Source organism: Epinephelus fuscoguttatus, linkage group LG10, assembly GCF_011397635.1.
Source record: "Epinephelus fuscoguttatus linkage group LG10, E.fuscoguttatus.final_Chr_v1".
In the NCBI taxonomy this organism is placed as follows: Eukaryota; Metazoa; Chordata; class Actinopteri; order Perciformes; family Serranidae; genus Epinephelus; species Epinephelus fuscoguttatus.
In genome coordinates, this window is record NC_064761.1 from 42,810,016 (window position 1) to 42,834,027 (window position 24,012).

The 24,012-nt window shown below is 42.0% G+C and overlaps 1 protein-coding gene across 2 annotated transcripts in view; it reads right to left on the minus strand.

Moving 5' to 3' along the window:
• Positions 1–6,243: 6,243 nt before the first annotated feature.
• fam20b (FAM20B glycosaminoglycan xylosylkinase) overlaps positions 6,244–24,012 on the minus strand; it is a 36,478-nt gene continuing 18,709 nt past the window's right edge. Inside the window, exons 7-10 of one of the 2 annotated variants that reach the window (XR_007450227.1) lie at positions 21,973–22,164; positions 9,345–9,404; positions 8,928–9,258; positions 6,244–8,787 (exon numbers count right to left, since the gene is read on the minus strand). Coding sequence is in view for 1 of the 2 variants with exons in the window: in XM_049588206.1 (XP_049444163.1) it covers positions 9,027–9,258; positions 9,345–9,404; positions 21,973–22,164 (484 nt within the window). In the remaining variant the exon portion in view is untranslated. Of the gene's footprint in view, positions 9,259–9,344; positions 9,405–21,972; positions 22,165–24,012 lie in introns of both variants that reach the window. The other variant, XM_049588206.1, reaches the window with a different exon arrangement.

The window sequence follows — 24,012 nt, forward strand, 5'->3', positions numbered from 1 at the left end:
TTTGTGAGGCTGTCATGTGGGTTGTGGTCATTTTGTGTCTCTTTGTAGTTGTTTTTGTGTCTCTGTGAGGCTGTCATGTGGGTTGTGGTCATTTTGTGTCTCTTTGTAGTTGTTTTGTATCTCTTCATGGTCATTTTGTGTCTCTTTGTAGTTGTTTTTTGTCTTTGTGAGGCTGTCATGTGGGTTGTGGTCATTTTGTGTCTCTTTGTAGTTGTTTTTTTGTGTCTCTGTGAGGCTGTCATGTGGGTTTTGGTCATTTTGTATCTCTTTGTAGTTGTTTTGTATCTCTTCATGGTCATTTTGTGTCTCTTTGTAGTTGTTTTTGTGTCTCTGTGAGGCTGTCATGTGAGTTGTGGTCATTTTGTGTCTCTTTGTAGTTGTTTTGTATCTCTTCATGGTCATTTTGTGTCTCTTTGTAGTTGTTTTGTATCTCTTCATGGTCACTTTGTGTCTCTTTGTAGTTGTTTTTTGTCTTTGTGAGGCTGTCATGTGGGTTGTGGTCATTTTGTGTCTCTTTGTAGTTGTTTTGTATCTCTTCATGGTCACTTTGTGTCTCTTTGTATTTGTTTTGCATCTCTTCATGGTCATTTTGTGTCTCTTTGTAGTTGTTTTGTGTCTCTTCATGGTCATTTTGTGTCTCTTTGTAGTTGTTTTTTTGGCTTTGTGAGGCTGTCATGTGGGTTGTGGTCATTTTGTGTCTCTTTGTAGTTGTTTTGCATCTCTTCATGGTCATTTTGTGTCTCTTTGTAGTTGTTTTTTTGGCTTTGTGAGGCTGTCATGTGGGTTGTGGTCATTTTGTGTCTCTTTGTAGTTGTTTTGTATCTCTTCATGGTCATTTTGTGTCTCTTTGTAGTTGTTTTTTGTCTTTGTGAGGCTGTCATGTGGGTTGTGGTCATTTTGTGTCTCTTTGTAGTTGTTTTGCATCTCTTCATGGTCATTTTGTGTCTCTTTGTAGTTGTTTTGTGTCTCTGTGAGGCTGTCATGTGGGTTGTGGTCATTTTGTATCTCTTTGTAGTTGTTTTGTGTCTCTTCATGGTCATTTTGTGTCTCTTTGTAGTTGTTTTGCATCTCTTCATGGTCATTTTGTGTCTCTTTGTAGTTGTTTTGTGTCTCTGTGAGGCTGTCATGTGGGTTGTGGTCATTTTGTATCTCTTTGTAGTTGTTTTGTGTCTCTTTGTGGTCATTTTTGTGTCTCTTTGTAGTTGTTTTTTTTGTCTCTGTGAGGCTGTCATGTGGGTTGTGGTCATTTTGTATCTCTTTGTAGTTGTTTTGTGTCTCTGTGAGGCTGTCATGTGGGTTGTGGTCATTTTGTGTCTCTTTGTAGTTGTTTTGTATCTCTTCATGGTTATTTTGTGTCTCTTTGTAGTTGTTTTGTGTATCTTTGTGGTTGTTTTGTGTCTCTGTGAGGCTGTCATGTGGGTTGTGGTCATTTTGTGTCTCTTTGTAGTTGTTTTGTGTATCTTTGTGGTTGTTTTGTGTCTCTGTGAGGCTGTCATGTGGGTTGTGGTCATTTTGTGTCTCTTTGTAGTTGTTTTGTGTATCTTTGTGGTTGTTTTGTGTCTCTGTGAGGCTGTCATGTGGGTTGTGGTCATTTTGTGTCTCTGTAGTTGTTTTGCATCTCTTCATGGTCATTTTGTGTCTCTTTGTAGTTGTTTTGTGTCTCTTCATGGTCATTTTGTGTCTCTTTGTAGTTGTTTTGTATCTCTTCATGGTCATTTTGTGTCTCTTTGTAGTTGTTTTGCATCTCTTCATGGTCATTTTGTGTCTCTTTGTAGTTGTTTTGTGTCTCTTCATGGTCATTTTGTGTCTCTTTGTAGTTGTTTTGTGTCTCTTCATGGTCATTTTGTATCTCTTTGTAGTTGTTTTGTATCTCTTCATGGTCATTTTGTGTCTCTTTGTAGTTGTTTTGTGTATCTTTGTGGTTGTTTTGTGTCTCTGTGAGGCTGTCATGTGGGTTGTGGTCATTTTGTGTCTCTTTGTAGTTGTTTTGTATCTCTTCATGGTCACTTTGTGTCTCTTTGTAGTTGTTTTTTGTCTCTGTGAGGCTGTCATGTGGGTTGTGGTCATTTTGTGTCTCTTTGTAGATGTTTTGTGTCTCTGTGAGGTAAATTTGTGTCTTTGTTGGTTGTTTTGTGTCTTTGTTGGTTGTTTTGTGTCTCTTTGTAGTTCCTTTGCATCTCTTCATGGTCATTTTGCGTCTCTTTGTGGCATTTGTGCCCTTGTTGGTTGTTTTGTGTCTTTGTTGGTTGTTTTGTGTCTCTTTGTGGTTATTTTAAGTGTCTTTGTAGATCCTACATGCCATGTAGAGTTTCAAGAGCCTACATGCCATGTCTTCTGTATATTTTGTTTATGAAACAGTGGTGATAGTTCAAGGGGGGATCTTGGCACCATGAAGAGAACAGTTTGTTCCCATCACACCTGCCAAAGTTCCAACTAACACAGAAACCTGTTGGTGTTTGAAGTTTCACAGGGGATTCTTGAAACAGTGAAAGAAAAAAAAACAGCAGAGAAATGATCTTATATGGTGCATATAAGGAAGAGAAGTCAGAGAGTGCCTTGACACAAGATTTGCACCTGCAAGCACAACCACCTGCAATGTTACAAAATACACTGAGACTATGAAAGTACCTGAGGTGCCACTCGAGTGACTGATGTTGTGACAACAAAAGGTCATCGATTGGGTCTTCCAAGATCAGCATTCAGACAAAAATGTGGGTTAACCTGAACCTAGTGAGGACAGTGTTTGATGGTTGTAATGGTTATAAATGGTTATATGAGAAACCCCACAATTTAAGACTGTTCTGGCCATTTTTATATAAATAAAATATATTTAAGTCATCATGGCTGGTATGTTTTCATGTCTTAGGCAAAACTGGACATGACATTGTGTAATGGTAGCTTTTCTTTTCCATAAACGATTTAAAACTTAAAATATACTCTCTCTCTGCTTTCCGAAATACTATTAAAATCTACGGTGGATAACATTTGTAGTAAATATGACAAATATGGCTGTATCCAGACAGTAGTGCATGGGGCATTTAATCTGTGAAGAAACTGAAACAAACACTTGGAACTGTGGAGTCTCTAACATATCCTTCAACAGTGGCACTATCACCTGCGGTCAAACTGTCAGACTAGGCAGCGCTGATCAAATATGAATCAGGATTCTTATTTGCATTACCTACATTTCGCCTGAAAACATTTGAGACGAGAAATAGAAAGTGCAGTAACAGAAACTTGACTCATATTTGATCAGCACTGCCTAATTTGACATTTTGACTGCAGTTCACAAACAGTGATTGACATAACGAGACTAGTGTTCTTTCAGACGTCTTGAATTACAATATGCTCAAAGTTTATAATGGGATTTTTGCCCAATAACACCATAATGTCACTGCCTACCCGAGCTGTAAGGATTATTCATGTGAGATGGGACATCTGTATCAGAAGTAGGTATAAACACTAAATTATATGTGAGTGCAGGGTCAGAGCATCCTGCAAAGCAGACCTGGGGCGCAAATGATTTGTGATATTGGGCTTTATAAATAAAATTGATTGATTGATTGATTGAAATGAGCTAGAGCCTCTAATACCCCTGTTCTACCAAAATGTGTATATGACAACATCATGCTAAGAAAGGGGATTGACTCCTTTTCCACTGCTCATAGTCCAGAGCCATGTACAGGGCTCTGTAGTCAGTGAGTCTATTTTTTCTTTTGTGTCACGTTCTGCATCACTGACAGGCCAGAAAATGGTAGAAAGCAGCATGGAGCAAAGTGAAAATGTTACAGCGGTTACTTCATTTTTTTAAATCTCTTATTTGGTCTCTCTGTCAAGCTCTGTGCTGACTAAATTTTGAACAATGTTCGAGCACTGCTTGGACAGGGACAGACAGTATTCTGTGGCGGCCCGTCATTGTAATCATATTGGCAAAGGAGATATAATAAGTGCGTCCACCTGACTGTCAAATTTCAGTTACAGCCGATCACAGCTGGAGCCGATAAATTAGTCTGATAGGACCACCCTGATGACATGAGCTCAACATTCTGTTTCGTTCTCTGTATCAGTCTGGACTCTTGCCATCCCAAACTCTTCCCTGAAATCAAAATCCAACTGGGGCCAATCAGGGATCTGCACCATAGTTGACAACATAAGCAGCCAACCAGGGACTGAATCGTAGTTAAACATGTAGAATGCAGGCCGCAGTAATGGCGGCTTCCAAAGTGTATTCTAACAGCAGTAGAGTAAACACAGCAATAAGTGAATTATTGCAGAAATAGAGTCAATAACAACAATTAAACAACAAGTGTGTGCACCTGCCAAGTTTCTCAGAAGAAACTTGGCAGGTTCTTCCAACTGGATTTGACAAAAGCTTCATTTATGAACTGGCTACGTTAATGATGAAGATGTTCTCCGGTGTTTCGTTGTGTTGACTGGCTGGAGGAGTTCTGTCTGATAAGGTAAGTACTCCCACTCACAGAAAATGTTTGGGGCAAACCAAACAAAGACGGGCAAACCGAGTCAAGACTGATACAGAAAGCAAAAGAGAGTGTTGAACTTATGTTTTTAGGATGGTCTTACCAGGGTACTGATAACGACCCATGACTACTGCAATCATTTTCCCAGAGTTAAATGCAAATTATAACTTTTCCCTTTAAATACAAAAGTCAGATGTTGGTGGGTTTTAGTGTGTTGTCTGTCAGTTTGGGAAGGGGCGTCATGTCCCCCTTTGTTCCCCAATTTATACGTTTAGTACAGATATATATATTTTAGGAAATTAACTTTTCTTGCTGAGAGTCACATGAGATGATTTATAACCCTCCCAGAGTTAAATCAATCTTCTCAACCACAGGAAAATTATTAAAACTAGATGTGACACAGGCCCAATAGCGCACAACTTAACAAATTACCAAAAACTAATTTCCACACATTGAATCAGCCTTGCATCTGTGTACTGCTTGGGTTTCATCTGTGTAGGTAGTTCCCCTATAAAATCAAAGTGCCGCAACACTTCCTCATTAAGGTTAGTCAAACTGAGTGAAAGGAGGGTTTTATTTTACAGCACAATCTGGCGATTTTTGAATCATTAGTTGTGCAGCAGTTTTCTTATTTGAGACGCTATCTCACTTTAAATAGAGTGTGATGTACAGTGTGTTTGTGGTACTTGCAGTGAGTCAATAGTCAACTTTATGACTTTATCTTTATCTCCTACACACACGGCTCTTGATATTCCTGTAATAGGTGTTGGGATTTCTGCGGTGTATGTAATGACTTTACAATGACTTCATGATGCTTAGTGGTACTTTGTCCATCCTTGCTGGTATACAGAAATTATCCAAGAGGGACATCTAGCGTCTGTGGTACGCAGTATTGACTTTATAAAACACTCATGGTAATTTTAGCCAACTTTTTCATACTTTGCTCACTGCCTCCCGACCCCAGGGCCGCACCTACTGATGAAACATAAGAAGCAAAGAATATTACTCAGAGATCAAAAAGACAGGAAAAGGTGATAATAAAAGTCAAATAGAGGCTGAATGTTGGATGGCATGTTGGCAGCTACAGGGACAAACAGACAAAAAGAATATTAAGTTGTAAATGTCAACTCATTGTGAGCATATCAGGCACATTCAGTATTGACTCTGGCATGCCCTGACATGGCCCGACATGATTAAAAACTGTGGTTTTCATCAACGTTTCAATGTTTTGTTATGTGTCTCAAGTGAAACACCTGCTTAGCTTAAACGAAACAGGTGTCCTACATCATCTGGCTTGTTGCACACATAAACAAAGAGAAGGCTGGGCGTGACTGCAAGAAGAGCAGGCAGCTGACAGTGAATAGCTACATGTGGGAAATGGAGGACGCGCCACATGGTTTCACAATGAAGTTTCCCTTCTGTGGGCTGAAGCAAAAACAAAGCAGCTCACTCAAGTCAGAGAGTAAGAGTATACACACTGCAGCCGAGATACAACCACTGCCATACAACGAGATAAAATAAATGTCAAGTGATAAGGACAAACGCCTGTGGTGGAGGATGACCTGTAACAGAAGCACAAGCTGAGATGGGGAAATCCATCATCAGAGGTACTGTCACAACACTTAGATCTGTTCACAGGCCTCAAATATTGATTCAAGGAAGGCCGACTCATCAGATTCAGAGGGATGAGGTTTTTTTTTTTTTTGTTTTTGTGGACAGGCTGGGTATTTCAATTCAGTCAGACCAGTAAGGGACAAGGAAAAACTGAGTTTGTGGAAGAAAAGTGTAATCTGGTTTATCCTCAGCAGCCCACACACATCCTTTAACAAGCCCCAACACATTCAGTGTGCGAACATGACGTAAATCACAAAAAATGCAAATGCACAACTGAGGTTAAAAGTTTGGTTGGTTCTATAATTGGCTTCAGGTGAAAAGTTGAAAATAAGACATGCTGTGCCTGCTTACAGTTAGCTGCCCCTGAAGTCTGTGCGACATTGGAGGATCAGAACTCAAGACAGCTGGATGTTGCAGACTTGCTAACAGGTGTGCAAACCACAACTGAAAACACGTGTCCCCAAAAAAAAAAGAGAAAAAAAAAAAAAAAAAGAATATGATTTTAGATGTGCAAACTGCATTAGCACTGACTCTTCAGCACTTCCATCTGTTTAAAGGGACAGTTCACTCCAAAACCAAGACGACATATTATTTTTCTTATCTCTAGATCGTTTGGGTGTGAGCTGCAAAGTTTTGGAGATGTCTGCCATACATATTTCTGCCTTCTGTCCAATATCATAAAACTGGGTGACACTCAGTTTATAGTTTATAGTACACCAAAAAAATATATTTGAAAAACTCAACTGCAGTGTCTCTTTCCAGAAATCATGACCTGGTTACTCAAGATAATCAACAGACTTTGTTGTGAACAGTTTCATGCAGGAACTATTTTCTTTCTATTGAACTACCCCCAGCAACCACATCACTACACAGGAGGAAATGTGCATCTTCTCATGGACTAAGGGCTTGTGCTCGCGGAAGCGTGAAGTGTAAATATTAAAGGCGTCCTCCACAGCTGAGAAGTCACGTTAGCTAGCTCAGTGGTGCTCAGTGAGATAGCAGTAGATTCATGCATCCTTCTGTGCAGTGATACGGTGGGCAGGTGTGGCTTGGTAGAAAGAAAATAGTTCCTACCTGAAACTGCTCACAACGAGGTCTGTGGATGATTGTCTGTCATGATTTCTAGAAAGAGACGTTGTTGTTGGGTTTTTCAAATGTTTTTTTCTTTTTTGGGTTTTGAGCACCACAAGCCGAGTGCCATCTAGTTCCATCAGAGGCAAGTGAAGGAAATCATCTCTACAGACGATGTCATCAACATTCGGCAACTCACACCAAAACAATCAAGCCTGATAAACAGCACCATAGGTAAGAGGAAAAATACGTCATTTTCATTTGAATCTCTGAAATACCTCAAAAACACTGAAAGTCTGACAGGTGCGTTGGAGGAAGGTACAATCTTGAAAACAATTCGAAGAACTCCCGCACACTGTTTCACTCGTGGCTGTTCAGCAGTATATGAAACAGTGTGCGGGAGTTCTTCTCATCTGTTTTAATCTCTGAACAAACCTCTGAAACCAACCTCTAATCAAAGTTGCAGCAGGAAATTAGACATACAATTTGATGCAAACAATCTCAGGCCATGGCAACAAGTAAAATCACGCAGACACGACCGTTTCTGACTAATATGACTAATGTGACAAGTTACTGTTGCTTTAATTTGAACTAAATTTAACCTACAAGAAGTGATTCAAATTTGTAAAAAGGAAAACAAAAGTTTACAGAAAGTGAGACGGTGACAGAGGAAAACGAGTTATTATAAATTAAATGTCAACTATAACCAGTGTGTTCCAGATATGACCTGTAACGCATCTCAGGACAAATCTGACTAAAATAAAAAATATCTGAGCTACTAAAAATGACTACAGTGAAAGTCCCTTCCAACATGAACGTTGCACTGCATCAAAGCAAATGTTGTTTTTTTTACAGCAGCACTGACAGCACCGACACATAAAACAGACTTTGTGCTTTTTGATGGTGAACACATGGAACAAAAGATGACTGAGTGAGAACCACAATTAAATAGATCATAGTTTAATGCTGAAGATGAACCCACACACCTCCCTCTGTGTCCCCTCAGTTCAAGTCTGTCATGTCAGTAGCTTTTCTTATTTACGGCACAATATGGCGCTCTTCCACCCACACACACACACACACACTCCCACTCCCACTCTCACACACACACACACACACACACACACACACACACACACACACACGCACCCTTAAGTTTATTTAATATTATAATTCACAAATTTATATTCTTTCATCTCATAATTCTATGTCACTACTTAGTTAAATATGTACACAATGATGGGGAAGGGCTGAGTTAATTCTCTTTTCCCTCCAATCAAAGTTCGATTTCATGTCGAGGAAAAATAAGTCCGTTCTAAAATGGATTTAATTCCTGTTAATGCAACAGGAATGTTTTCAGTTTCTTAGACTAGAAGTTCCAAACAGCCTTCAATATGGCTGTACAGTGTTTCGTCAAGATGTCGGTGGCTCATTTTCACCTTCCCTCCTGCTCCTTTGAGAGTCTACATCCCTCCATAAGCTCCATCTCCTCTCCTTGGTTGAGTCTCGAGGAAAAGCTGGTCCAGGTGGGAGAATTTGGCACAAGGTAGGAGTGTTGTCACAACCAGGAGTAGTAGTGGGAGGGGTTCTTACTGTAGATATCGTCCTATAGTGTACAACAGTCCTGAGAAAAAGTTTATATAGGTTGAAGATGGCAGCATTTTGAATCCACCACTCCAGTCTTATCAGAGTGACAAACAAGGAAAGAACAAGAGTAGGAGAAATACACAATCTTTGTTCCACCCTGTTGATCCATTTACTCACTCTGCATCTCTTTAACACCGAGACCCACTCCTCTTCTCCAGGCTTGTCAACCAAAGTCCTGGCTGTTCCTGTTATTCCGTTTTTTCCTGCCCCTTGTTTCTAGGGGTGTGGGAGGTTCATTCGGTCCTCTATCAAAGTGTTGTCGGGGCCCTGTGCCTCCATACATTGCTTGACAGTTGCTACCACTCCAGACAGACGCCTATCCAGGGCTGCGAGGTGTGGCTCAGCTAAGACCGGGTGGATGGGGTCGAATGCCAGGGCCTGCCGCATAGCAGAACTCAGAGCTCCACCTCTCAGCAGGTTTAACCTGTTCCATGTGGAAACACGAATCCTGACGGAGACAGGAAAATACATACTTTAGTAAAAAAAATATCATAAAAGCAGATATATGATCATGACCACCTCCCTCGTACTCACATGCAGCACTGATAGAGTGGCGCGAGGATGCTTCGCTCGTCCAGAGCTGCGTTCCCAAAGCTGTATACAGAAAAAAAAACAAAACAAAAAAAAAACATAAAATAAAATTACAAATAAAAACTAAAGTAAGACAACTGAAGCCAGAGGCCTGTCTGCACTGCAGTAAGGAGGAGCCATCAAAATGCATTAGCCACACTTTACTGGCCACGGCACTGTAGAGGACTACACACACACACACACACACACACACACACACACACACACACACACACACTTTCAAATGCAATGTGTTGACAGCACACTCCACTCAGCAAAGCCAACTGAACCAGAAGAGAGTTCCTCTTTCTGTTACCGTCACCGAACAGTTTCAATGTTATCTGACTGGCTATGAACAAATATGTTCGTCAATGAACCTTTTTCCATGACTGAAACAAGACGATGACAAGACGGCACCAACGTCATTTAACACTATCTGTAATTATATCAATACGCAATGTTGTTGATGACAAAGACACACCTACTTACATCTCCCTTTATTCTGTTGACAAAAAAGAGAAGATGAATTATTATTGTCCGGGTGGGCAATATATATCCATTATACTTGATGTATCAAAGCCTTCTCCAGATGGGATGCATGAAATGACGAACATCGAGTTTAAATTGTCACTTTTTTTTTTTAAAGCCACCAGCATGAGACTCGCTTCAGCATTTTGTTTTTTTCACTCTCTCCCTCTCACATACACAAAAAGAAAAAGGACTCTTGAACGTAATACGTCACACACACTCCCTACCCATCCACACCTCTCCTTCCAGGACATCAGTGCGTGAGCAGATGAGGTGTGTGTTTCTGTATCTCCAAAATATGACTATTTAGTCTCATTTTGCAACCATGGAGCACCAGTGCGACTTGTAAATATTATTACTGTATGAACTGCAGAGCTGTTAGTTTGCTTTAAGCTCACAGTGAATAAATCCTCACATTTAAGAGCGCTGCGGTAACAGTTTAACTTTCTGCTAACTGCTAACATCTCTCTGTTGACCAGACGCTTCAAGTTCACAGCAAAAATATCAACACTTCGTCCCCAAGGTGAGCTGGGTGCTTCAGAATAAAAGCACCAGTGGTTCCACCATAGACTGTATAAAAAATATGGATGTAGTCACAGCGACGTCACCCATTGGTTTCTGAGGAGCGGGTTTGAAGCTCAAAGTAGGCGCCATCTTGGCAGTGCCTGACTCCGGCCAACTCCCGGCCAATCAAAAATGGGCAAAGAGGCGGGCCAAATGAAGCCTGGTTGCTTAAACTAGTCTGGGGCCGTTAGTGGCTGTTTAGGTAAGGAACCGGAACCAGGGCGAGTGAGACAGGATCCGGAATTCGATGGATGCGCCTTACCGTCAAAATAAAAGCACCAAGCTAATAAAAATGCGGTGAAACTTTAATTTAAAGAATATAATTTACAAGAAAAGCCCCAAGCCATTAAGTTAATCGATTTTCTTACACCCCTTGTCACCCCAAATCGATGGTGCGCCAGAATTTAAAGTTTTACTTTGGTGAACACTTTTACTTTGGTGAATTTGGTGAATTCCGCATCTGCTCTCTAGACCGGAACCAGAATCCAGACAAAATTCAGAGTGAATAGAAACGTGACGCGAGGCTAGCTTAAACACGCTCACCTCGCTCGAAGCTGCTAAGTTAGCTATGGCTAATAAGCTACGCTACTTTGCTAGCCCTGTGGTGTTGACTGCTCCCACTCATGCTGCCGCTTGGTGCCAGCTCCCTCACGAAACAAAACATCCAAAAGGCACAGACACGGCTGAGGTCAAGTTCAGTGACTTGCGAATTAGCTGAGATGACGCCTAGCAGATAGCCAATGGCTAGTTAGCCACCCATGATGGCGCCACCTGTCACCCAAAGTGACCATGCCCTTAATTATACACAACTTTAAGCCCAGTTGTCATGAAAGGGGAAATTAGCTATAGAGACCAAAACCGTTTTTTGTACCAGGCTGTAAACATGTTTATTTCTGCTCTAAAGCTGAGCATTTTAACATGTGGGTCTGTGGGGACTGACTCGCTTTTGGAGCCTGCCTCAAGTGGCCATTCAACGAACTGCAGTTTTTGGCACTTCCGCATTGGCTTCACTCGTCATCCCTGGAGGTTGCTGCTTGGGTTCCACTTTCATTTCAATAAAACTTTATTAAACTGCAATTTATTTATTTTCATACAGTATTTTATTTAACTTTATTATATGGAAGTAGCTACTTTTTTAACCCTACTGTAACTGTAGTTTATTTAGTTGTTTAAATGGACCCGCACTTGTATAGCGCCTTTCTAGTTATCTGAACACTCAAAGCACACATTGATCCTTTCACACACACATTCACACACTGGTGGCTGAGGGCTAAAACAAGGTGCCACCTGCTACTCAGTTTTTAACACACTCACAGCCATCGGGAGCAATTTGGGGTTCAGTATCTTGCTCAAGGACACTTCAACATGTATGAAGAGCCGAGGATTGAACCGCTGATCTTCCGATTAGTGGACGACACACTCTACCTCTGAGCCTCAGCCGCCAGGTATTTCAGTAGTCCCCAGTAGTTAAGAGGAGACTTCAAAATATCAAAATATGAATCATGTATTGAAATTTTGCCTTAAAACACAGTATTGGGGCGTCGGTAGCGTAGTGGATAGTGCCGGCGCCCCGTGTACAGAGGTATTGCCTCGCTGCAGCGGCTGTGGGTTCGAATCCGGCTCGCGGCCCTTTGCTGCATGTCAGTCCCCTTTTTTTATTCAAGGCAGCAGTTATGTTTCCTGTGCTCTAAACGCCATATCAGGACTACACCAGTAAAGCACATTGAGCAGTCAGAGGGACTTAAGTTAAAGTTAACAAGAATTACTGTCAAGTTTCTCGTCCAGTTTTTATCCATCTGTGAAAACACAGATGCTTCACACACGTTTTCCCCTCGACAGCACATAGTTTCAAAACCCAAAATTAGTGTCACCAATTCTGTATTTGTCCAAATGTTTCCCCTTCTGTTCCTGAGATATGACAGAGTAATGACCAAGTTATTCCCTTGATGTTTTCTTGAGAAACCGTATTCACAAGAATGAAACAGACAAGGTCACAGTGACCTTGACCTCTGTCCACCAAAAACTAACCAGTTCATTGTTTAATCAAAGTGAACATTTGTGACAAATTGAGAAAAATCCCTCAAAGCTTTCTTGATATCACGTTCACATGACAGAACAACCGACGGACAACCTGAAAACATGATTTCCTCCCACCACTGCGACTACTAAAGCAGATGCTCTCTGAAAAGCTTCACACCCACATCATAACAAGATAAAATGAAAATGATTAAAATTCAAAACAATATAATGACCAGTACAGACTGACATGTCAGCAACACTAAACCGTTTCACTTTTGTTTTACTAAGATAAGACTTAAATACCTAGACTTTTAGTCATCTTTAAGAAAAAAAAGATAAATATGATAAAAACTAACCAAGACATTTCACACAGGATGAAGACTTAAAGAGGCAACAGACAGCATCTTTTCCTAAATATATCATGATGAAAATAATGTGGGTCACACAGGGCAGTGGCCACAGTAAAATCACACTATCAGCGTTTACATAGGTTACTTAGTGGCTGTGCAATCTTTGCAATAAGCTTCTGCCACCGGTGCTGAAATTTCGCAGAAAAAAAATCTGCTTTACAGCAGGAAATGCGTCATGTATTGTGAAACTGGTCGGTCAGCCAATCAGGGACTGGAGCTGGTCCTTATGAGGAGTTGGGCATGAGATAGTTGAGTCACGAGCACAATGGCAGACGGACAAAGTTTGGAGACAAGTGAAAAACGGCCTAGCAAAAGAAAAGGAGCTCCTCTGTGTGAGGAGGCAAAGAAGAGCAAAAAGGAGAGTGATAAAAGAAGAGGAAAAACAAGAGTAAACCTCAGTCAGGCGTTCAAGAGATGGAGGGAGCTCCGTGACCAAAGAGGCTTCAAAACCCATGTCCAGCTAGCTTTCTTTCTAATGGATCAGTAAGTAACACGGCTAAATGTTAGCTAGACCAGAGAGGACTGGACTGTACTGGCTGCTAGTTCATTCCTAGCTGGCCAGCATCGCAAATCGCCGCAACCAGGGAGCGGGTAGCGAGTGTTGGTCGGCTGACATCCTGGTTGCCATTCTACGGCAGCCCTCGGACAGTGATTACCCCAGCCTCTCCGACCGGGAGAAGTGGAGTAAAATCCTCTCCTCCACTCCCGTTTGTCTGGTGAACGCCTCTCATCTGTCAATACACACTGCAGTTTAATAATATTGATGCCAGTTGTAACATTTGAATGTTTTAGTAGTAAGCCATGTTCTAAGTGGGATAATGTATAGTGAGCCGGTGACTGTTCCATTCCCCTGTCAGGAGTTATTTTTCCAACAGTCACCTGCTCACTATACATTATCCCTTACGTGTCTACTGTTGTTTGTACTGATACTGTACATATTGGTATCATTTACTGTGAGCTGTTTGTACTGGTACTGTGCATTCTGCTATAATTATTTGCATTACTATTTGTTTTTTCTTCAGATAAATCTGATAATTGTTGCTCGGTCTCTTTACTCATTTATTTAGTAGAGTGTCCACACACCTTCTCATTCTACATATACATAGAGGTATACTGGTGGCTTTACAGCCTACATTTTATTTATTATCTCTGATCCCCACGGTCAATTTGGCCGTTACGACAGTGCAAGCAACACCACTGACGCTAGGTGGCGCCAAGCTAAAAAAAAAAAAAAATCCTATCTGTTGCCTCTTTAATATAAAAAGAAAAGATTAACAGTAGCGTTAAGTACCTTTAAGCAGATTTTGGGACTAGCTTAAAATGTACGACAGAGTGAGATCCAGAGGGAGACATTTTTTAGAAACCAACATTATCTTTATTACTCCCCCCCCCCTTTTTTTTTTGTCATTAACACACAGGTCTGAAAGACACACACGTGCACAAACAGGACCTATACATGCACAAAGTGGAGACATGTCAGAGTGAGGGGGCTGCCCTTGGTCAGGTGCCCTGAGCGGTTGGGGGGTTTCGGTGCCTTGCTCAAGGGCACCTCGGCAGTGCCCAGGAGGTGAACTGGCACCTCTCCAGCCACCAGTCCACGCTCCATATTTGGTCCGGGGACTTGAACAGGCGATCCCCCGGTTCCCAACCCAAGTCCCTATGGACTGAGCTACTGCCGCAATTACTATTGTTGTCATTACTATTAAGTATTTATATATTTGGAAATGGAAAAAATGTCCTGAGCTCTGTTTAACCATTGTTGAACTCTGTAATGATAAATGTAATGCCATCACAGGGCTTGACGCTAACTTTTTTCCCAAGGAGCACATGTGCTCCTAAGTTGAAAAAGTAAGGAGCGCACAAAGAACTGTAGGGGCACAATGTAAATTGATCAAATAATGTGTTTTCCGTAATAAACATGATGCAAATAGACATTTACAAGCAAAATTATTTAATGAATTTGTATACAAAATGTACAGAAACATAAAATCAAGTTTTGAAAAAGTATTGAAATTTAATTTTGTCTTTAATGTTATTATCTTTCATATATTATCTTTGTAATATGATTATCTTATATAATGTTATTACTATCCTAAAACATTCTCCAGGTCCTCTGAAACTCTGCAGGACTTAAGCTTAAGCCTCTTTCACACAGTGTCCACAGAGGGCAAAGAGGACAGGATTTGGGGGAGTACAGGCTCGTTTAGGAGCTACAGCTCCATGGTGACCGCTTTCAGGTCTACTTCAGGCTCTTCTCTGCTATTGGATGCGCGGCGCCGAGGTGTCGTCACAGTGCGTTGCGGTGAAATTAAAAAAAAATTCAATTCAAGCGCAGGCTGGCGGCGTGCGCCGCTCAGCTCAGCGGCAGAGCAGTGCACTCTTGCGCCGCGGTAGCACATACACAATGAATGGGTTCGTCGGCGGAGGTCTGCGCTTTGCGTGCTCTGTATGAAAAGGGCTTTATTTCCACCCTGCCCAGCAGCGGTACCGTGGCGAACGGTCCTTAAAGGTCTCTACACATGATCAGCTGTAAAACCGCTTTGCGCTGGCTGTCCCATTGTTTGTCTATGGAGAGGGCAGCAACGCCTGACAAAGCGGCACCGCTACCCTTGGCGTCGCACACGATATTCATTGTGCCGACAGTGGCTTGGAAAACCGCCCATAACTGTGTGACACGGGGAAGAGGGAAGGCAGCTGGAGTTCCTTCAACATTTGCGGTTAGATTATCATATTTTTTTATTGACAAAAATATAGGCTGCTTTGGCTGTTTTTTTATGCGCACATGTGGCCCTAAATATTTTTTACAGTTCGCACACACCTATTTTTAGTCGCAAATGCAAGTGAAACGCTCGCACTGTCGAGCCCTGCATCAGTCTAGATAGTTTGGGGGTGAGTTGCTGAGTGTTGGAGATGTCAGCCTTCTCTCCAGTATTATGGAGCTAGACAGCACTCTGCTGTTGACTTTTTTTGGACACTACAATCTATGTCTTTTTCAAGAAACCATGACCTCAAGATAATCCACAGACCTTGTGAGCAGTTTCATTTAAGAAATATCTTCTCTCTACCAAACAACAACCACCAACTGTATCACCACACAGAAGGAAGTGTGCATCTACTCCTGGACAAGAGGCTTGTGCTTATGGCAACGTGAGATTGAAACATTAATGGCGTCCTCCTCGGCTGAGCTGTAACGTTAGCTAGCTCAGTGGTGCTAGTTGAGTTAGCAGTAGATGCATGCCTCCTTCTGCCCGGTGATATGGTTTGTGGGTGTAGTTCTGTAGAAGGAAAATAGTTCCTACATGAAACTGCTCACAACAAGGTCTGTGGATTATCTTGAGTAACGAGGTCAGGATTTCTGGAAAGAGACATTGCTGTTGAGTTTTTAAAACGTATCACTCAGTCGCTTTGAGCACCATAAGCCACGTGCCATCTATGACTCTATAATGGAGATCAGGCAGGCATCTCTATGACTGTCATCTCCAACCTTAAGCAACTCATACCAAAACAATCATGACTAATAAATAGCTCTACAGGTAAGAAAAAAAATATGCTTTTTTGATTTTGGGCTAAATTGTATCTTTCCAAAATGTCTCAAAAACACTGAAAGTGCAACAGGTGCATCGGAGGAGGCTGCAATCTTGAAAACAATGATAAGAACCCCCGCACGCTGTTTCACTTACTGCTCAAGAGCCCTGAGCGAGATAGTGTGCAGGGAGTTCTTCTCAACTGTTCAAATCTCCAAACGAACCTCTGAAACCAACTTCGAATCACAGCTGCAGCCTCAAATGACAGCGGCACGCTGCAATGCACGCAATCTGACGTAAACGATCTCTGGTAATGCCAATAAGTAATGATAAATGAAACTATCTTTTCACACACACACACCGTGGACAGTGTATAACAGCACTCAGGTCCAGTGTGTCCAGTGGTCTGTCATTTAATCTGTCGTGGCCGTGCTCTTGTCATGTTGTGCATGCTTCTTCCAGGTAATGGAACTAATTTTTTTTTTTCTCTCAACCCGCGACTTTCTTTTCCACATTTTTGACATTTACCTTTGTGCAGTTTGTGTTGATGACATCAGAGTGTGCCTACACAGCCGACATTGGCATATGGTTGAATCAGGTCAGCTGAGTCAAAAAAATCTCCTTTGGGTTGCTTCTTAAACAACTTTTATCTGAGATCCTTTCCTGACTTCACTTGAGTTATATATATATTTTTTTAACTGTCTTTATTTCCTTTTAAAAGTTTTCCTTTTCCTAATGTTACCTTTTCCTACACTGTACTGTTTTTATAGACCTAATCCGATGATTTTTTATGACTTGTCAGTTTTATTTTGCTGCGTTTGTGATGATATTGAAAAGTGCTCTGTAAATAAAGATTACATTACTGTTATCTTTCTTTGTGTACTAGCTGCTCCTCATGTGCACCTGCTGCAATTTAAAACCAGAGTGGTTTTATCTATCCGAGTTGGAGCAGACACTCGTGGGTTACTCTGCTTTAACTGCGAGGTTCGATCACATTGACCCGACTTCCTCTGCTACACAAAGGACACTCTGCTTTTACTTTGGGTCTGATGTGATTTGTTGATTTACTTTTAGCTGCTTTAAAGCTGAAGACAAGAGTCTGACGGAGGGAATTTATCGTTTGAGCACACAGACATGACTTAGGTGAGAGACTACTGATGCTTGTTTGGGTCTGTTTGTGGTTTGTTGTCCAGATTTGATGTTGGTTTAATGTGACACTGACAGGCGGGGCTGCCTGCTCAGTTAGGAAGTGACTCTACTTTCGGAAGCAGTGGGCAGGAACCTGCTGCTGCTGACTGAACTTAAAAGCCAGTCTCCTCTCAGAAAAAAACCCTGATTTCTGCCAATATAGCAAGAAAACACAAACTATAATGAAGCCAGTAAAATAACTCTAAATGCCATCTGGCTTTCTTCTAAACTGAATTAAAAAAAACAGCCATTATGTGAAATAAAAGGTTTTTTTAACTTGATTCTGCTAACTGTGATTAATTCTTGAAAACGGTTCCACTGTTGGTTTTGATCATCATGAACAAAATAACTTCAAAGAGGGAGAAACGGCTCATTTAATGTAACTGGCTGTTCGTCATGACTTGTAAAGTGGTTTCAGAGGCGATAAGAAGATTCCTGAAAAGATGGGCATGTGGGGAAATGTCAGAACAAACCGTAGCTGAAAATGAAAATTAGACTTCACATACAAGATGAAAAAGCTGTTTGGATGTTGTGCCAAATTGCTCAGACATGTTGGTTGAAAGAGTGCAGAATTTCCCAGTAAGTCAACTGATTTATTGTTATACTGTATACAACTCAAACTCATTTCAATTTCAACAGAAGATATTTGTTTGTTGGAAAGAGTGATTCAGACAGTGCTTCTGAAACAATGGGCTCTATGGGCGCAGGGTGGCGAACCCCGTGCAGAGCTAGTTTCGAGCAGCGCAACCCGAGGCGCGCTCAGTTTGGTAGTTTGGCAGACCGAGGTGCGCTGAGATGGGTGTGGCGGCGCAGCAGGGGGAGGTGTCGACAGATCCAGCTTGGCGCAGTGACAGTTTCGTGCCAAAAGGCTTTGCCAAAGGTGCGCTAAAAGCTCGACAGCTGAAACCAGGTCTACTGTATAAGCCGAAGTTTGGCTGACCGGCGGACAGTGCGCACACGTCACCAAAACCTCACAGGCAGGTTTCCAGAATATCAGGCACATTAACGATACAATAAATACCCAAAAAAACACTGTTCAATGCAACTATCTGCAATCAGCACATAAATGTATCTCTATATCGACTGTCCCGTCACATCTGATGTCAGATCAAAGGGGATTGGCACCATTTGGCACGTTTGGCACGCGTAATGGAAACCCAACCTGATTTGATTAACACAGCTGCAAACTAATGAGTTCACATCCCTCTCAGCCAACCACAAACAGCCACAGCATCAGATAGGGAGTATATATTCAGCATCTGTCATCTTAGAAAAGTCAAAAGAAAAGAAACAGAGTGAGACTGCGAGAGAGAAAGAGAGAGCGCAACATTGATTTACAATTGTGGTGACCTCCTCCCAGGCTACCTTTGCATCATCAGCCCGTGGAGGTCTGCTCCCAGTTCCGTATATTCGGACACTGCGAGCTTGGACCTCCCGGACCAAAACATCAGTTTCCTCCTGGGAGAAGTTTGGCTGTCTGACGCTGCTGCTCTCTTCTGCCATGGCGAATTGAGTAAACTCTCATCACGCCTTCGTGCGGCGCATTTAAGGGCGAGGAGAGGGGCTCATTTGATTGGAGTGATGTGTGTAAAACCCACTCCATGCCTTCTCTCCTCTTTCTTTCCGACTTGCGCCAGTAGGAGGGACGTAGATGGGAAAGAGGAGTAGCTGTGCCAGCACGCACGGTGTGCCAAACTTACACAATCCGCCTGGCCACACCCAGTCGGCGAAGCGCAGGTGCGCTGCGCCCCCGCCTCGCCCGGTCTGCGAAACTAGAGCCCAGTGTGACTTATTGGTATAGTTTGGATCTTTTGAAGTGGGGTTGTATGATGTACTCATCCATGGTCATTTTACTTTTACCCACAGCAGGTGTCAGTTGGCATGCACCCAATTTAGGCAGGGAGGAGCACCGCCATGGCAGCTAGGCAATGTACTGCCATGGACCGGGGCAGCAGCAAAATGTATTTTAGCCATCTAAAAAAAACAAGATAGACTATGCAGAGCTGTCCTAAAAAACGACGTACACACTCAAACAGAAGTAATCACTCTCAGTCACTACCTATGACTCACTAGAAGTGTATGACTGTGTATTTATCTGCAGAGACTCTACCCTCTGCTTATATTTACTTATTTACTTCTTATCGTCTGTGTTCGGGAGCTTTATGGGCGCATATCGCCGCAGCATTTTATTGCGACCAGGTGCCAGACTGTAAGCAGCACCCATCTAAAATACACAGCGCCCAAAAACGCAAATACAGTGAGGCATGACACCAAACAAGAGTGAATCTGGGGCTGGCTTTTACTGTCACTTTCGCTGAGGCGCATGTTTAGGAACAGAGACTGACAATCCTGCATTGTAAGGATAGACCGATACATCGGCCGGCCGATATATCAGGCCGATATTTGAGTTTTTTACTTGTATCGGCATCGGCCGATACGCGTGTGGGTTCGCGGATTTATTTTTCCCTGGGCACATGCAGCGAATCCTACTGTGTACAGTAGTTGTTGTTTTATTTATGCTTCAGCTTAAATATCTGTTTATTTTATAAGGACATTACTGGAAGATTTAAGAGCACTGAACTCTTTTTTTTATTTGAATGTATTATAATAATAATAATAATAATAATATTCTACCTGTTCTACCTCAACTTTCCATCTTGTTTTAGTATTTTTTACTGTTCAATAAATGTTTATTATTTTAAACTTGAGACCTGTAATATTTGTTATTATTGTGTCATTTTTTTGATGTAAATTGAGGGAGCAAAAGCAGTATCGGCCCCAAATATTGACTCAAGAAAATCGGCAGTCCATAATCGGTCATCGGCTAAGGGTGTTTGAAAAAAATCGGTATCGGCATCGGCCCTAAAAAAATCCATATTGGTCTATCCCTACTGCATTGTATACTGTGTGTGCACACTACATGTAGAATATTTTCACCGCTTCACCTTGCCGCCAAACGGCCCTTTCCAATGGGGAACCAGCAGCTCACGTGTTCAGTGAGCTTACATTACTGTTTTTGTTAAAGGAGTCTGGTGGCTTTGAAGAGACAGCATTGTTTGCTAACTGATTCTGTTAAAGGGCTGTCTTTGTCAAGGTTAACCAGTACAAAGAATATCATCAATATAGACTACATATACACTTTTATTGATATTTTTAGGTGGGACTTTTTTAGGTGGCTAAAATACGTTTTCCTGCTGCCCCTTTCCACAACAGTACATTGCTTACCTTCTGTGGCAGTGCTCCTGCCTGCTTCTTTCATCTGGGGAATGCCGACCAACATCTGCTGTAGGTCATACACTGACTATGTAAATACCTCACGCAACCCCACTTCAAAAAGAAGTGCAATACCCCTTTCACAAGCTCTCACACAACAAGAAAAAAAGAAGTTATATTTAAGAACATCTTTCAAAATCAATTCTCCTCTCCTCAAAAACCTCAGATGGTGGGTTGCAAAACAATTGAAAATGGCAACTGACTCTTCACTAAGTCCTGCCCCCAAACGCAGACTGGCCAATCATAGCCGGCTCAGACCAGGGTCCGACAACAACACAGCTGCGCTCCATTGACTCTAAAGCAGTCGTTTCAGACTTCCTCCATTTCCAGGCTGGTTTTGTGGATTTGGAGCTAAATGTTGTGCCTGGGGCACATCGTGTATTAATGATAGTCGTTACCTGGAGAGGTTGGAAAAAGATATACGTTTCTTCCCTGTTCCAAAACCAAAATCAAACCCTGAAAAGTGTAGGGTTAGCTAGCTAGCTACTGAAGATATACCCTACTGAATGTATGCACATGCTGCTTTTGCTTTGTCACGATTATAACAGTGAAACAAAGACCGACCCTGCTGTACAGGAACCAGTGAAGGGAAGCAGGGAAACTTTGCTGATATTCAACCAACTGTGTGTCATCACAGTGTGCGCAGATGAACATTGTCTGACTTCCCCCGGTGATCCCTGCCTGTCCTGCAGCGGAGGTCTCTCAGTACTTCACTTTTACACTGTGATCTGTAGCCTATAGTTCGGCTTTAGCTTCTAACTATCTTTGTCTTTTTAACCTGTTGTTGCTGCTGAGTCAGTTTGACATCCTGGATATATCCTTCAAACACAGACTGTAGACCCCTCTGTCTGCTTCTCTCTGGAATCACTCTTTCATTTCTTCTTCAGGGAGAGAGTTAGTTACAGTGTGGGCTCCATACTTACTTTGAAAGCTTATCGGACCATCACAAAGAGGCGGCGCTTAGCGAAAGGTCATTTCAAGGGTTTTGTCTTTTTACTAAGTTTTGTTCATTTGTTTATGTCTTTGGATAGTTCATTATCATAAGTATAGAAAGGGCAATAGAAAATCCTTCACATTATTACTCGCCTCTTTGCGTTGTCAAGCAGGATGAGCATGCTGGCGCCGCCATCATCCTGGAAGCTCTCATAGTGATGCCGATCAGCGTTCCCAATGAGATAATCAAATATGGCTGTGTCGATGACGTCCAGCAGCCTTGGTCCTGCATCGTATGGAGGCATTTTCTTCACCGCCTCGCAGTAGCTCTCATCGTATTCCCACCTGGATGATCAACACACACACAAATCCACTGACATCAGATGAAAATCTGCCATTTTACAATAAGTGGTCTGTAAGCGTGCAGAGAAACAGCTGTGAACCGCTGCTACTCACATAAATACTCAAAAGCAGGTGTCTGATTTTATGAGCAGGTAAAAATTAATTCAAATTCTGGTGCTGATGAAATGAACAAAGTCTTTTAAAGTGATTTGTGACTGCAAACAAACGTGAGGTGGCATTTCAGTGTATTTTTGGTATGTCTGTGTGTCTCTTCATGGTACAGTACTTCTCTGACCTTGCTGTTATCTTCATAAATATCAACATCCTCCCTGCACTCAGGAAAGATGCTGACCCCTACGATCTAAAGCCAACTTCACATGAACAGACCAGACATCTACTTCTTCATTTTAATTTCAAACTATCTATAATGTCTTCAACAATCTGGTGTCTCGCACAGGATGCCAATACAACACGTACGCAACGATGCTTGCCTGAGCTCAACAATGTATGTGTGTGTGTGGGTGGGTGTAAGGGAGGATTCTGTCATGCATATTTTTGTGATCTTACACAGCCTCAACATTTCTGCAACTGAACTTCTGCAACAGATAAAAATCTGATGACGTTAGGAGTGCTCAGCGGGATGCATCGTTTTTCAGTTATATAGCTTTTCTGTGTGCATATTCAGCCTCAACTCAGCAGGTCCTGCAGAGTCAAAAAGCTGAATCAGATTACAAGAGAAATATTGTCAAAATTCACTCTTTAGTCATTCTTTTAGGTCAGCTTTTGCTTAATATTCCAGGGTTTTCCCTGGGTTTTTCCAGACCAGACTTGTATCATCAGAACAGACATGTCCTGTGATTTTCAGCCCTCTATGATTATATTTACCCTTTACAGCAGGCACATCCTGGCAGCTGACAATATTACTGTCAGGTATTGTCCCCCCTCTATTAAATATGAAAGGAGGCTGAAAATCACAAGACATGTCTGTTCTGATGATAAAAGTCAGCGGTCCTGAAATGTGTGTTTCTCTTCTATAACACACATTCTACATCTTGGAGGCGACGTCTTTCTACATGCGGGCTTCCTTCGCCTTTCAAATGGGGCAGAGCTCCGTGGGAAACAGTAGGAGATAGGGTTGGGCGATATGTTAAACATTTCCAACCGGCCACCGTCAGCCCATCAACCGGCGGTTGCCGATATATTCGGCAGTTGTGTGTGTGGCGGAGAAAAAAAAAGAGGGGGGATGTTGCATTCATGTGATGTCGGAAAGAATCAAAAAATGACTTTCAGAATGGGATAATTCACATTAATGCCACCTCATGTCAGAAAAACAAGTCGGCAACTCGGATCTCCTGACACCACATGAATGCAGCAAAAAAATGCAGCGTGCTTTGCGAGCCCACTCATGTCCAACATGGCACGGAAATATCTGTGCATACCGGCAACAAGCACGCCATCAGAGAGCGTGTTTAGCACGTCTGGTAACATTGTTAACCATATGCGCATATGAATTCACGTTACTGCTGGGTTCCACCGGCTCCAAACGTAAATATCACGTCAAGCATCTTGTTTACCGTTTGCTGAGCTGTGATAGTTAAAGCATTTTCCACCTAAGTTATTACATATATTTGAGTTATCTACAAGTTTACTGTACTGTTTGTCATCTACTCGCTTTCAAATGTCCGCCACAGACATTTACACGTCACGGATAAACATGGGTAAATGCATGAAAAAAAAGTCATCACATATCACCTCTGATAATGGTTTATTCATTTAAAAACACATAGTGCACGTTTAGCACACTATTTCATGTAGTTTTTATCTGCTGGAGGGTCGCGTAGGGGAGCATAG